We start from the raw sequence: 14,615 nt of genomic DNA, 5'->3' as shown, positions 1-14,615 counted from the left end.
CGTCTTAACCACGCGCGCCTTCTCCACACACCTGTCCAGGTGAGCCTGGGGAGTGGCCCCTGCCTGCAGGCTGCTTCCCAGGACCCCGGCCACAGGCCGGCTCTGCCCGCCCAGCCGGGGCCACAACCCCAGCCGGAGTCAGACTCCCAGGTCCCAGAGCTAGCGCAGGCGCCCGCTCCTGCCCTGCTGGGTGAGCAAGGCTACAGCCAGGACTTGGGGCACCCCAGCGCCGCTGGCAGGGAGAGAGGAGTCGTCTGGAGCCACAGCAGAGTTCGCAGCGTGCCGCTGAACTCTGGGACGCGGGGCCACTTGGGCCGGGGGGGCCTGGGCGCCTCACCCCTGCACGAGGCCACCCCACCTTCCCAGCCTCTGGCTGCAGCAGAACAGAGAACAGAGACGGCTACTGCTGCCGGCCGTGACCCTGGCAATGACCCCTAGTGCTGCGCAACTGTCTCACTTCCTGCTGCACACCCTCAGCCCTCTTCGAAGCGGCAGCCAGCGCACCCTCGGTCCGCACATTCTCCCACCGCTGCTGCGCTCAGCTGCACCAGCCCGTTCCAGGTCCGCAGGCCCCTGCGCCCGTCTCGCCAAGGGGCCTGGCAGACGTAGCCCCCTCGCCTGCTTCACTCTCTCCCCCTGCTCACTAGGCCTTTTGGGCCTGGCTCAAGTGTCACCTCCTCAGAGAGGTGACAACACCCTCCCTGTTATCACAGGTCTTGACTTTTCTTCTTCCTAGAACTTACCATAAGTGGAGACTAGGGTGCTTTTCCTCCATTTACTTGTGTTTTCTTAGCATCAACCCTGCCTCCCCTATAGCAACACACACACACCCACACACACACACCCACACACTCTCACACACTCACACCCACACCCTCACTCTCTCACACCCACACACTCACACACACTCACACACACACACTCCGTGGGGAAAGGGCTGCATCCACCTGACCTGTCTTATTTTTTGTATCTGCGATGTCTTTTAGGATTCCTGGCACACAGCAAGTGCTCAATTAAGACTTGTGGAATGAATGACACAGTAGTTATTTGACGAATGATCTCTCATGGATCAATGGAGAGACTGCGAGATACTGGCCAGGTCAGGGGCTAGAAGCCAGGGAGTGTGTGAGGCCTGAGGCAGGGGGCATGGACCCCAGCCAGCGTGGGAGGGGCTCACAGAAGGTCCTCGTGGCTCACTCTGTCCGTCTCCAGAGGACGGAGGTCAGCGGAGGCCCAGCCCGTGGCCCACCAGAGCAGCTTTACTCTTGGCTGGTGAGAGACTTTGTGATTTATTACACAAAGTCAAAAGAAACCACATGGGCCTTTACCGTGGGCACACAGACCACATGGGTGGCACAGAAGCAAGTCAGGAAGTCATGGCCCCAAAGAGGCCAGGAGGAGAGTGGAAGACACCTTCCCGCCGTAGATGTTCCTGAAATAAAGAACCCACGGGACTACAGACCTCTTGGTGGGGGTTCCCAATCTCCAAAACCCAGATACTGGTACTCGAGGAGCCCAACACGTCCACAGGGCCGAACTAAGGAACCCTGAAATGTGTATACACAAGTTTTCCCTATGACTTTGGGAAAATGTATTAGTAGCAAATATGAGTATTGCTAAAACCCAGAAGACCTCCAACCCTGAGCTGTGAAATGGTGACTGTCCACGCACACACACAGAGGGACCACGGCCAGCGCGCCGGGTGAGCTCAGGCTTTCGCGTGGCCGTCCCTCCCACCGCCCCACCCAGTGCTGTACAAAGTCCATCTCTGCTCTGGGCAGGTAACAGGCAGGGTCATAAAGCTGTGCGTCTTCCTGGGGGGCTGGCCTCCCCCGCCACAGGGAAAGGCCCTGCAGACACTCAATGGCCCTAAATGGCCCCAAGCTCCCTGGGGCAGAATGAGAGATTCACAGCCACTGCCCACTGACCTGGCCTGGACGCACAATGGGTGGCTTGTGCGGCCACTTCCGCCATGGGAGGAGGGGCCTCGTGACCCAGGGCAGCAGTCATGGGGAGGCTGACCTCACAGCCTCCCCGGGACAGGATCTGTCCTCGGGTCAGGGCCACCAGATCTGCCCGGCTCTGCCTCCCCTGGCCTCTGCCGGCCAACATTTTATCATCGTGTGGCACCACCGACGTCAGAGCAATGCTAGACAGGGACCGGGAATCACTGGCTCTCAACCCTCCAGGGGTCCGTCCACTGCCGGCCAAAGCCCCTCTGAAGCATATCTGAAAAGGGCACAAGCCGCCTTCTTACTGATTGGCTGTAGGCAAGTGATCTAACTTCCTTGGGCCTCAGTTTTGTCACCTAAAAAAATGGGGAAGTAATTCCATTTTTCCCATGGATTGATATATAAATATCAAATGAGACAGATACAAGATGTGGAGTGCCCAAGACAGAGAGGGCCACTTGGGATGTGCTCGGGAAACGGTGGCCTCTCCCGTGGCTCCATGGTGACGGCCTGAATCATTCCCTGGTGCTCAGGGCTCTGACCCCCGTCCAGAAGGCCCACATGCCACCAGGCACTGCCCCCAAGACAGACAGAAACTCACTTAACTTTTGATAGGTTTAGACGTCATCTTCTTAATCAGATTAGAAAGCCTCCAACAACAAAAACTGTTGTTTCTTCTCCTTGCCCTCTGCGCCTACAGCACACAGTACAGAGCCCCATGCTGACAGCTGCTCAGCAAACATCTGAGGTCGACAGGGTTTGAGTCAACACAGCTGTGAAATCATTTCGGAGCCAGAGGGGTCTCGGAGTAAAACGGAGCTGTGGTCTTGGAGGTGATCACCGCTGTTCACGGCAATGGCCTTTTGGGTTGGGTACCACTGCTCTCAATGCCACCGTCTTCTGCTGGCATCCTGGTGTGTTCCTGGCATGGCAGGCGGGGAAACCGAGGCCAGGTGGGTGAGCTGGTGAGCGGTGGAGCCAGGCACAGTATCCAAAGTCCCCCTGAAGGCCACCCGGCCCTGCCTCTAAGGACAGTCCATAGTTCCACCCCCCTGTCACAGAGCACAACTCTCACTTGGGGACACTTTCATAATCACTGTCTCACTGACTTCTCTAAGCACTCTCAAGTTGGCTGCAACCGACAGTCACAGATAAGGCTGCTGGACTATCGTCATGGTATGATAACAAGCTGACACACTGAGTGGTCACTAAGTGCTCCAGCTGGGGAGAGTGTTGTACACGTGTTCTCACACACCAGGCGCTAACAGTAAGAGTGGTGAACGCTTGCACGCACTCGGGGCCGAGGGCATCCTGCATGTTAACTTGTTGAAGCGTCCTTTTTATTTTTTAGAAGAAAAGGGCCCTGTGTATTGCTGTTCACCATGTTCGGCTCCCCGGCCTGCAGGCGGCTCCTACTTCCCTGATCCCTGCCTGGAGGACCCGTGTGGCCACTGAAATGTTAGGAGTCCCCAGCTTGTGTCACTTTGGGGCAGAAGGTAAGAGCCAGGACGAGCTTCACTGAGGTCTCTTCCCTCGGCCACCAGGACCCGTCAGCAGCTGCCCGTCATCCAGGTCCCAGACGTGCAGCAGAGCTCAGCCAGCCCTCGGAGGGTGTGCGGTACAGGGCAGAAGGAGGCCTGTGCTGGGTCCCGGGAGCTGCTCGTTACTGCGGCGCGGCCGAGCCAGTCCCCACAGAATGGAGAGGGAGGGGTCTTGACAGTCACCCCCTCCGACGTCCTCCAGCATCTCAGGAGGACACTGGAGCCTGCAGCTACACCGCCAGGGAGCGGCGGGCCACGTGCGGGCCCGCTTCCTGCCCCGGGGCCGGGCCCAGCAGATTCTCAACTCACGCCTCGAGGATCACCAGTGCTCTGAGGGCTGGACACGTGTTAACATACTCAGTCCCCCCACAGTCCTGGGAGGTGTGGACGATGGCTGTCCACTTTTTATAGATGAGGGAACTGAGCACATGCCAAAGGCCAGCCAGCAAGCAGCGGGGAGGCCAGCTCTGAGGCCAGGCAAGGGCTCCAGTTATCAGCGCTCCTAACCACCCTGCTGTGGGCGCCCAACAGTCTGGAGGAGGAAAAAGGCAAATCTGAGGGCTCTAGACATTTGCACACAGAGTATAAGGAGGGCTCCAAGGAAGATATACAAGTGTTCGACAGACGCAGAAAAATGCCTGACATCATTGGCTGCCAGGGAAATTTTAAACCAATTCAAAACTACAAGATACCATTGCACGCCCACTAGGACGGCTAAAATCAAAGTCAGATAAGTGCTGGCAAGGATGTAGAGAGACTGGAACCTTTATATGCGGTGGGGATCTAAAATGGTACAGCCACCAGGGAAAATAGTCTGGCGGTTCCTCAACCGACCACCGGCCCCAGCAATTCCACTCCTGGGTGTATACCCCAGAGAAATGAAAACACACGTACGCATAAAAACATGCGCATGAGGGCTTCCCTGGTGGCGCAGTGGTTGAGAGTCCGCCTGCCGATGCAGGGGATACAGGTTCGTGCCCTGGTCTGGGAAGATCCCACATGCCGCGGAGCGGCTAGGCCCGTAAGTCATGGCCGCTGAGCCTGCGCGTCCGGAGCCTGCACTCCGCAACGGGAGAGGCCACAACAGTGAGAGGCCCGCGTACCGCAAAAAAAAACAACAACAAAAAAACATGCACATGAATGTTTCCAACAGCGTTCTTCATAACAGGCAAAAGACAGAAACCACCGAATGTCCACCAGCTGATGACTGGACAGACACAATGTGGTCTAGCCATACAATGGAATATTATTCAGCCGTGAAAAGGAAAGAAGCACAGATCCACGGTACAACATGGATGAACCTTAAAAACATTATGCTGTGGGAAAGACACCAGTCACAAAAGATGGTATTGTCTTTTTTTTTTTTTTTTTTGGCCTCTACACATGGCCTGTGGGATCTGAGTTCCCCAACCAAGGATTGAACCCGTGCCCTCGGCAGTGCAAGCGTGGAGTCCTAACCACTAGACCACCAGGGAATTCCGAAAGATGGTGTATTACATGATTCCATGCATATTAAAGTCCAGAACGGGGAAATCTATAGAGACAGAAAGTGGTGGTTGTCTACGGCTGGGGTGAGCACGGGGTGACAGTTAAAGGGTACAGCGTTTCTTTTTGAGGTGATGAAAATGTTCTAAAACTTACTGTAGTGATGGTTGTACACATCTGTGGATACATTAAAAACCACTGGATGGTACACTTTGAAAGAGTGAATTGTATGGTATGTGCATCTCAATAAACTTGTTTTTTAAAAGGATAAGGGGTAGGGGGTAGGGAGCTGGGCTACTGAAATGCTACTTCCTTTCAGGTAATGATGACGAAGAACCAACATGCAAAGTGTGCGTTCTCTGCCGACATCCCCGCGGCGAGGGAAGAGCACCCTCCCAGATCCACTTCATACAACCAAACAGCTGACGGGACCCGAGAGGTGAGGGGGGCGGAGCATCGTCCTGCACGGGCCCAGGAGGGCCGGGCCGGACCGCTCAGAGGCTGGCCTGTCACGGCTGAGCAAGGAACGCTCAGGACCACAGGGGCCCTGGAGTGAGGAGGGGGCACTGCTGAGCCTCCAATGGCATGAGTCCCTCTCCATCTCAGAAAACTGCCAGGTTCCAATGACCACAGTGTCCCCACTGCTCGGAGTTCATCCTGCACTGGTAATTCCCCCTCCTAAGCAGGGCCTCTCGTTCCAGTTAAATCTGATCTTATCGCTCCCACCCTGAGCCTTCAGGATAAAGTCCAAGCCCCACAGCCTGGTGTGAAAAGCACGCTCTCCACTCTTATGGTCCTGCAGGTCCCCACATCCGAAGGGAGGTCCACATGCACCCAAAAGGCGGTGCTGTCTGCCTCGTGAGCCCTCCCCGCCCCCGCCCAGCTACCCACTGGAGCCACTTTCTCCTGCACCAGCCCCGCACCCACGACGCTCTTCCACTTCACAGACACGTAGACATGTCTCCCACGTACCAGGCACTGTGTGCGGCAAAGGGGATACCCGGGGAGCTTGAAGCAGACGTGATCTCTGCTCCTGCGGAGCTATAATCCCCAAATGGAGAGACTGGCAGAAGCAACCAGTAGAGAATGACAAACTTCCAAACAGAGGGAAGGAAAGGTGCAAAGTTTTAAGGGCCCGGGACAGGGAATGTGTCCTAAGTCAGGTAATCAGAGAGACATCCCTGAGGAAGGGACACCTGAGCTGAGAGCTGGGTGTGGGGACGAATTCCAATTAAGGGAACGTCCTGTGCAAAGGCACTGAGGTGGAAAAGAGCTCAGAGCTTGAGCAGCTGCTGCAGGAGGGCCAGCAAGGCAAGGAAGGGGCGGGTGGGACAAGATGAGGCTGGGGAGGGGGGGGAGGGAGGCCGCGGCCAGACTGCAGGCCTCACGGGCCACGTCAGAGGCTACAGTCTTCACTATCATCGCAATGAAAAGGTGTGAAAGAGTTTTTAGTCAGGATGAGCGGGGATCAGGTCTGCGCGTCTCCTAGTGCATCACCCTGGGGTCTGCGAGTGCAGTTCCTGGTTTCCCGAGGCCTCCCCTCCGGGCTGGGGGCTCCTGTGGACGGAGCTCAGCAAGCACTGTGCCACTTCAGAGGAAGCTGTCCCTGTGGTCACACAGGGGGTCCAGGGGCCGTCTGGGGGACACTTAACATCCTTCCAGCTAACGAAGATGGGGAGAAGAGGCGACAGTTTAGACTCAAACCTCCTTCCGAGCTCATTCAGGGAAACCCCAGGAAGACCCACCCAGACAGCACCACCTGACTCATGGAATACAGTCGCCACAACACTTCGAACAATTCTGGGGCAGCAGCAGGAGGGCCACCCCCTCAGCCCCCGGGCCACACCTGACAGCTGGCCCTGGATGCCACAGGGAGGAGGTTCTGGTCGCTCCCCGGAAGAAGCAGCTCTAGAGGCCAGGAAGCCCTCCCACCACCCCCAGGGGGCCTCTGTCCAGGTCTGTTCCCTGAAAACTGAATCTCGGGCAGAGCCTCGGCGGCACCAGGCCGTCGGCTCCACGAGAACCTTGGCGCAGAAAAACAACTGAATCATCCTGATCACTCTCCACGCCAAGCCCTCTCGAGGCCAGTATTCCTTTCGGTGGGGGGGCGGGGGGAGGTGGCAGCTTGGGAGTTGATTTCTATGGCAACCAGCTTTAGTGATCTGCATAAGCTCCAGACACACAACCCCCAACCTGTCCACAAGGGCAGCCAGAAAAAAAGCATAACCTCTCAGCTCTGAGAACTCCTGTCCATCCCTGGGTCCTGGAGGTTTAATGGAAGCATCCCATGGGCAGAATGCTCTAGGGCTGTCAGAAACATCTCAGAAACTCATCTATCTTGACCCACACAGCCCCAAGCCACTTCTCCAGGGATCCAAGTATCGCCTTTGGTGAAGGCCCTTCGAGCTGAGCCCCTTCTGGGGCAAACCACCTTTCTCCGTTTGCTTACAACAAAATGCAGAAAGGCGAGCTTTGCAAACCCAAGGCCGGGGCCCTGCTTCCCAGTCTCTGAAATGTGAACGTCCCTCTGCCTCTGCTGACCCTGGGCCCCTCCCCACACCTAAGCCCGTGCCTCCCTGTTCAAGTCCCGAGAATAAATATTAAAACAGAAATCTGAAAACAACGGCACGGTCAAGGTCAAGTGTCAGTCTATGGCCTGGCTCTGAACTTGAATCTCGCATCTCGCGCAGGGTGGGAAGACCAGGTCAGCGCCGACAGCCCGGGGCCCCGTGGCGGGAGGATGGCCTGCGTGCTGCTGAGCAGGCCTCACCTGGCACCTCTCAGTCCCTCTCTCCACCGGCCCCTGCCCCTCTCCTCTCTTCTCAGGGCCTGTGCAAAGTGCAGCCTGTCACCCTTCTCCCCAAAGGAGCGTGCTCTTCGCAAAAGAGGAAACATCCCGGCCTTAGCAGATATCCGCTTCATGCTCAAGCACAGACGGCAGTGAAAATTTATCCCGGAGATACTGAGGCTGGAAGGTTATCCTGAGGTCACCTCAGGCATCTGAGGGCCGGCTGCTGTGTGTGCCCCGGGTGGGACAGACTCCTGGGACCCAGCCGAGACCTCCCTGGGAAACGCAGCCGGTGGCTGAAACCCTTGGAGCTGCACGTCCCCACGTGCCGCCTGACATGCTCTCCAACCTTCTCTGCACAAGAACAGGAACACAGGGGACCGAGTTCCCCTTCAGTGCTCAGCCACCACCTGCCCTGCACCGTGGGCTGTGGGTGTGCTTGCGGGGAGCAGGGGATGGGAGGCCCCCCAGGGTTGGTTGCTCCCTAACTCCCAGTCCTTTATCTAAGAAAGTATTGACACAGGAGTAGTGGTGGGAGCAGCTGTAAGAACTCAGCAAACATTAGACACTTCTACATACTCAAAGACATTTACTTCTCACAGCCACCTGCCCACCTTAAGAAGTAGGACCTAGCAGCAACCCCATTTTACAGAAGAGGAAACTAAGGCTCGAGGGGGTCATGTGATCACACTGGTATCGACCACCAACTAAGCACTGGCTGGGGCCTGAGCACCGGGTGAAGCACTTCATACGCATTGTGTTGTTTACTCTTCCCTACACGGTATGAGGTTTTCCTGGTACTAACACCATTTTACAAATAAGAAACCTGAGGCTCGGCGAGCTCACAGAGGAGCCCAAACACGCCTTTCCCCACGGCCTCCCAGCCCCACGGAAGCGGAAGAGACTTCAGGTTGCTGGCCAGGCAAAGGCCCTGCAGGGCACCACGTGTGGACAGCGCACCTCCCCACTTGCGTGGGGGAGTGGGACAGGACACCAGCAGGGCCACAAACGGGCCACCAGGGCTCCTGGGAAGCGGGAATCTGCCAGAGTCCGTCAAGAAGGGGGCGAGAGCCACAGGGAAGTGAGGGAGGCTGAGGCCACCGACCCTGGACACATGGGGGAAGAAAATGCTGTCAGCAGGAGGGCTGCTATGTGGCGATGAGAGTCCCCTTTGTCCTGATAAAGAAAGACAGGACGTCAACCCTCCGGTTATCACACACTGCAAAGCGCTGGCTCGAGCATCCCTCCCACAGGGAGGCCCTCTCTCTCTCAGCTGCATTTTCACTGATAACATGACCTTGTTTTTCATGACCCCTGAGCCGCTTTCCTGGGGAATGAATCACGCTCTCGTCCACAACACAGAAAACACAGGGCAAGTCAGCGGCGGCAATGGCAGCCCCCCCCAAGGTGGCGGGCGGGTTACCGTGGGGTCAGGACCCAGGCTGCTGGGGAAACGGGGAAGGGAGAAGGGAAAAGCCAAGAAGATTTGGTCCCAGCTCAGAGATGGGCACTCAGGGCCAAAGCCGTGAGCTCGGAGAGGGGTTCTCCACCACGGCAGGACTCAGGGGCCAAGGGCAGCCGCTCCAGTTCAAAGGCCCTTGGGGGTCCCTTTCTCCAGGGGTGGCAAGAGGGTTCCGCCCCTGTGCCAACTCAACGCCTGTGGCTGCGGCTGTGTGTCGCTGAGGACGCACAGGCACGTGCGGACTCTGCAGTGCTCAGATCGGTAAATCAGGTCTCTCAGCGTAGAGCGCAGAGCGGGTGCCAACCGTGCCCTGGTTCAATCCCGTCTCGCCTCCGATGGGACGGAGGCCCCGGCAGGGAAGTGCCCGACCACAAGCCCATGTCTTCTTGGCGGTGGCAGAGCCGTGTGTACACAGTACACGGCAAGGCGGCTCCACGGCTTTGGAAATGCACAGCACCACTCCCGGCCTCCGCCTCACCCCTCCACGCACCTGGAACCTGTGCACCAGCTCCAGGGACTGGCTGTCGTTCTGGTCGGCTTCGAGGATGACATCGGTCAGCTTGTGGATGATGACGTCCAGGGGGCCCTGCTCCTCGATTGGCCGGCTAAGGTTCAGCTACAAGCGGGAGACACGGAGAAAAAGAACAACTTCAGCTCCTGAGCCCGCTGCCCCAGCTATCCCGTCTCCTCTGCATGTCCCCGCGGCACGGAGAGGGGGCAGGAGGAGGGCTGGCACTCGTGGGACAGGACGGGACGAATGGGATGAACTCGCTGAGGACCTGGAGCCCTTCCGGGGCAGACCCTGTGTTTACACATCTGTCCCCGAGCCCCAAGCGGCCCGGGACGCAGAAAATACACACGTGGGATCAGGGTGACGAAGTTTCTGTGGATCGAGGGAGAGTCACTGTGAAAGCATTTACTGGCCACACTGCAGCTGCCCTACCACCCAGGTTTTTCAGGTGGGGACACCAGGGTTCAGGGAGGTCAAGTCCAACGACTGAAGTCACACGGCCAGACCTGAACTGAGATGCAAGCGGACACTCTCTCCACAAAACTACACACAGTCTCGGCAAAGCTGTGATCTGCGCGAATCTAAGAGCTGCTGCTTTGAGAGACCAGAAGCTGGTACTTCACACTGAGATCAGGGCCTGTGATGACAAAGTGAGGGGGCAGCGGGCTGCCTGGGGTCCCTGAGGCACGGCTCCACTGGGGGGCGTGTTTGTTTTTTCAAGAGCGTGGGGTTAGGAAGATCGGGCCCCGGGGGGAGCCAGAGCTGCTGGCTGACAGACAGTCGGCATCACCTGACCCCCAAGACAGGAGCACCTGCCAACAGCCGGGGCCGCCTGACACCGAGCTTCCTGACTGGCCAGATGTCTGCCGCCCGGCACGCGGCCGCCACCAGCTGCGTGGCCCGCTCCCTTGGAGGGGACGGCGCCAGCCCGGCACCTGGCTGACCCCCTGGGTGGCCTCAGCAGAGGCCGGAGACGGCCACCAGCGCCATCCCTGCCCTCAGCCCCACCCCCAGGGGGGCCTCCCTCCGGGATTCCCGGCTGTTTGTTTCAAAGTCGTTCATAAAGAAATCACGGTGACAGCTCTAGGCAGACACTGTGCTCAAAACGTATGTCCGTTCGTTTCTTTTCATTTTCAAACCACACAGTGAGAAGGAATCCCACAGACACAGACTTCTGAGACCTGCCTGGGACCTCACGGTGAGAGGGCAGAGGCAGAGCTGCAGCCGGGCCTGTCCCACGCCCCATGCCTGCCCTGTGCCACGGGACGCTGTCCTCTACAGCCACGACCACCCAGCTGCCTCGTCCTCTGGCTGCTGGCCGAGTCCGGCCATTTGGAGACACCAGCAGAAGAGGGGAGAGGAGCCTGGGTGTTTGCTGCAAGGGCAGCCCCTCTCCCACGACCACCGCTGTCTCTAAGCTCTCCCTTCCCCTAGTCCCCTGAGGCCTGGGGTGGTGACAGCCCGCCATTCTCGGGGTGCCTCACCACCTCCCGCTGGCTCCTTTGACCCTGCCCACACCTTGCCATCCTCCCTCATTTAAACTCTTTTTCCGTTAAGGCTTCGGAATGTGCCAGCTCTTTTCTGCTGATATCCTTAACTCCTCTTTTTTATTGTCTGCCAGGAAAGATGTTAAGGGATTTTACCTATTTGAAAAAAAAAAAAAAAAAATCCCATGGACTTCACCAAAAGAAAATACTGAAGGACACCGATCCTTCCCCGTGGTGACTAGCCTGTGTACAAAACAGCAAAAATGAGACCAGCTGAGAAGCTGCCCATCTTCTGGGACTCCTGGACGGGGAAGGGAAATGGCGTTTGTCCTCACAGCACAGCCAGGAGCTGGGGGTGATGGTCCCCCTTCACAGACCAGGACACCTAGAGCCCAGGAGGAAAAATGACCGGGCAAGGTCTCACGGGTGGGAGGTGGCCCGGCTGGGGCCTGGACACACAGTGACACCAATGGGCTCAGCCCACAGCCAAGCTGCTAGGTGTCCTGGGGCCTGTGCAAAAGCCTAGCGGCATCCCTGGGCCTCAGTTTCCCCTTGGATAAAAAACAGGAAACTCCAAGGACCTTTCCGGTTCTGTCCGCAGATTCATTATTACATTCCCATCCAACTCCACTTCCCAGAATAAAACAGAATTGGAAGGAAGGCAGAGCAGCCGGTGGGAAGTGGGAACACGGGCAAAGGACAGCTCATTCTCAGAGGTGCCACAGACACAAGCCCATTTGTGTTGTAACCGCGGCTCCACTGTGACAGGCACCAAAACAAGAAGCCAATATTTTCAGACCAAGACAGCCACGGATGGAAGAGAACTGGGTCACATGGTGATGCTGGGCAGGGCGCCCCGGGCCTCAGAAACCCCATCCCAGAGAGAACATTTCCCATGCAGCAAGAGGGGACAGAGTCAGCCCCTGAGAGGAACCTGGGGCCCCAGTGCGCTTGGGGAAGGAGGTGGGCAGGAAATGCCCTCAGCTCACGCTCGCCTGGCATCACCCAAGGCCTGTAGACCTGACAACCGTGGGCTGTTTGGAAAATAAGCTCCCCACGTTCCCGGCCGCCCCACTGAAGGTAAACAGTTGAGTTTTGGAAGCCGGCCACCTTCCTTTGTGTATTTTCCAAGCATTTTTGTGCCAGTGAAACCCTTTCACGAGAACAGCAATCAGGACACACGTCAGGCCTGGATGGTCTCCCTCAGCATCGCTGCAGCATCCTTGCTGGGGCACAAGCAGTGCTGTCAGTGGCTCTAAAAGGCCCTCTAGGGCTTCCCTGGTGGTGCAGTGGTTGAGAGTCCGCCTGCCGATGCAGGGGACGTGGGTTTGTGCCCCGGTCCGGGAAGACCCCACATGCTGCGGAGCGGCTGGGCCCGTGAGCCATGTGCTACTGAGCCTGTGCGTCCGGAGCCTGTGCTCCACAACGGGAGAGGCCACAACAGTGAGAGGCCCGCGCACCGCAAAAATAAATAAATAAAATAAAATAAAATAAATAAATAAATGGCCCTCCAGCACCGCCTTTCCTCAATGGACCGGACAAGCCTTGGTCATCCTGAGGGGGTCTACCCCAAGGAGCCGGCAGTCTCTCTCCACTGTCTGGGAAGGGGGAGAAGGCCCTCTGGGGCTGCATCCTCAGGAGTGGTACTCAGCAGGCTCTGGGCGCACGTGGGAGAGAACCCAGGACCCTGCAGAGGAGGGACCCTCAGGAGGGAGAGGCAGCGCCACAGAGGAGGGGACCCTGCAGAGGAGGGGACCCTCGGGGGGGGGGGGTGTCAGAGACGAGGGACCCTCAGATGGAGGACGCTGCACAGGAGGGAGCCCTGGAGCAGGGGAGGCACCTCAGGGGCTTCGTTTCCCAGATGCAGTGGGGACGGGGGCTCGGGTGGAAGTGAACTCACTTCAGTTGTGCCATTTTGTTTTTCTGACCACACTCTGTTCGCAGAAAAGGGAACTGTCCCAGGGACCTGTTCTCTTCCTCAGAAAGGGTCCCTCTCAGCCAGTCACAAGGCGTCCCGATGAAAGGGCCGCCTGCCGTGGCCAGAGGAGGTCTGCAGGCGCCACGTTTCCAATTCACGCCCTCCTGTGAGGCCAAGGCTGGATGCTGCTCTGTGAGCTTCAGAACTCGGAGAGAACAAGGGCCCCCTGTTTCCTCAGCGAAGAAGGCAGTGAGGCGGACTAGGGTGGGGGGAGGGCTGGGAGGAGATGGGACAAAGGCCCGCGGACCCCGGTGGCCTAACAGTCACCTCTGACCTCCGAAACAAGCAAGCCCATCATGCCCAGGCCCGGACCCAAGGTGAGCTGGGCTCCGCCTACCCCCGCCTTCCCCACCACCTGGTCGAGGAAGACAGGATGGGATAATGGGCACAGCAGACGCCTGGAAACCCCTCCCGGCTCAGAGGCTTCTGGGCTGGAGCAGGTCACTTAACTGCTCTGTGCCTCGGTTTCCCTATTCATAAAATGAGGATGTCGTAACTACACCTCCCAGGGCTGGATGAGAACATTCCGTTTAGAGATGTGGCACATGAGCCCTCCAGACAAGGTCCTGCTTCTGCTTGGTCACTTGTTAATTCGACAAGTATTTTCTGGACCCCACCTGTGCACCAGGCACAGACGACGACCCCTGCCCCCTCAACTCAGGGCCTCAGGCGGCCGTAGGAGCATCTCTGTTCACTTTGGATGCAGGCCCAGCTGCCCCAGACCTTGCACAGGGCGGTGCTCTGCTCCTCTGCCTGGGATGTCCCCCACCCCGCATCCCCCTGTCCACATGTGAGCTCTTACTCATCGTCCAAGTCCCAGCTCAGAAGTTCAATCCTTTTCCAGACTTCTGAACTCACCCCTCCCCCAACAGGAAGAATTAATGGCTCCCTCGTCTCACCCGTGTCCCCAGGACCCTCTTGCACATCCCTCCAGGATTGCACTGTAACTTCCACGTATAAAGGCATTTCTTTAACCCTCTGTCTCCTCCACAAGACCGTGAGATCCCCAAAGACAAGGGCTGGGGCTTGGCATCCCCAGGACCTAGAACCGGGGCTCCAGGCAAGAGCTCGGTAAACGTTTGCTAAATGCGCTGACAGCTTTAAAGAACAGAGTGAACAACGCAGACCAAGGAGGAGGGACCTTCCGTAGAGCAGGGTGACTCTTTTCTGCTAAGAGGGTTGAAATAGCCTCCCAGAGGAGGAGGTGTCCAGATCAAGCCATGGAGGGGAGAAGGAAGAATGGGACCTCCAGGGATGGGCAGCGGAAGGGAGGTGTAATCCAGGTAGAGGGGGCAGCTGCAAAGATGCAGGACTCACCTGCATTAAATCCTCTCCTGTATCTATCAATTCCAAATGCCTCAGGTGCCCTAGGCTACCACCTCAGCCGAAAGAGCTTTTCCTACAGCACTGG

The 14,615-nt window shown here is 57.7% G+C and overlaps 1 protein-coding gene across 1 annotated transcript in view; it reads right to left on the bottom strand.

Annotated features, from left to right (window-relative positions):
• Positions 1-14,615, bottom strand: part of ITPK1 (inositol-tetrakisphosphate 1-kinase) — a 161,309-nt gene that overhangs the window by 57,710 nt on the left and 88,984 nt on the right. The window contains exon 4 of the mRNA XM_082852870.1: positions 9,719-9,844. Within this exon, the coding sequence (XP_082708996.1) occupies positions 9,719-9,844 (126 nt within the window). The remainder of the gene's footprint in view (positions 1-9,718; positions 9,845-14,615) is intronic.

The sequence above is a fragment of the Leucopleurus acutus genome (assembly GCF_964270905.1).
Source record: "Leucopleurus acutus genome assembly, chromosome: 1".
Classification (NCBI taxonomy): Eukaryota; Metazoa; Chordata; class Mammalia; order Artiodactyla; family Delphinidae; genus Leucopleurus; species Leucopleurus acutus.
Note: the sequence above shows the minus strand (reverse complement) of the source record. Positions and strands in the feature narration are given on the sequence as shown.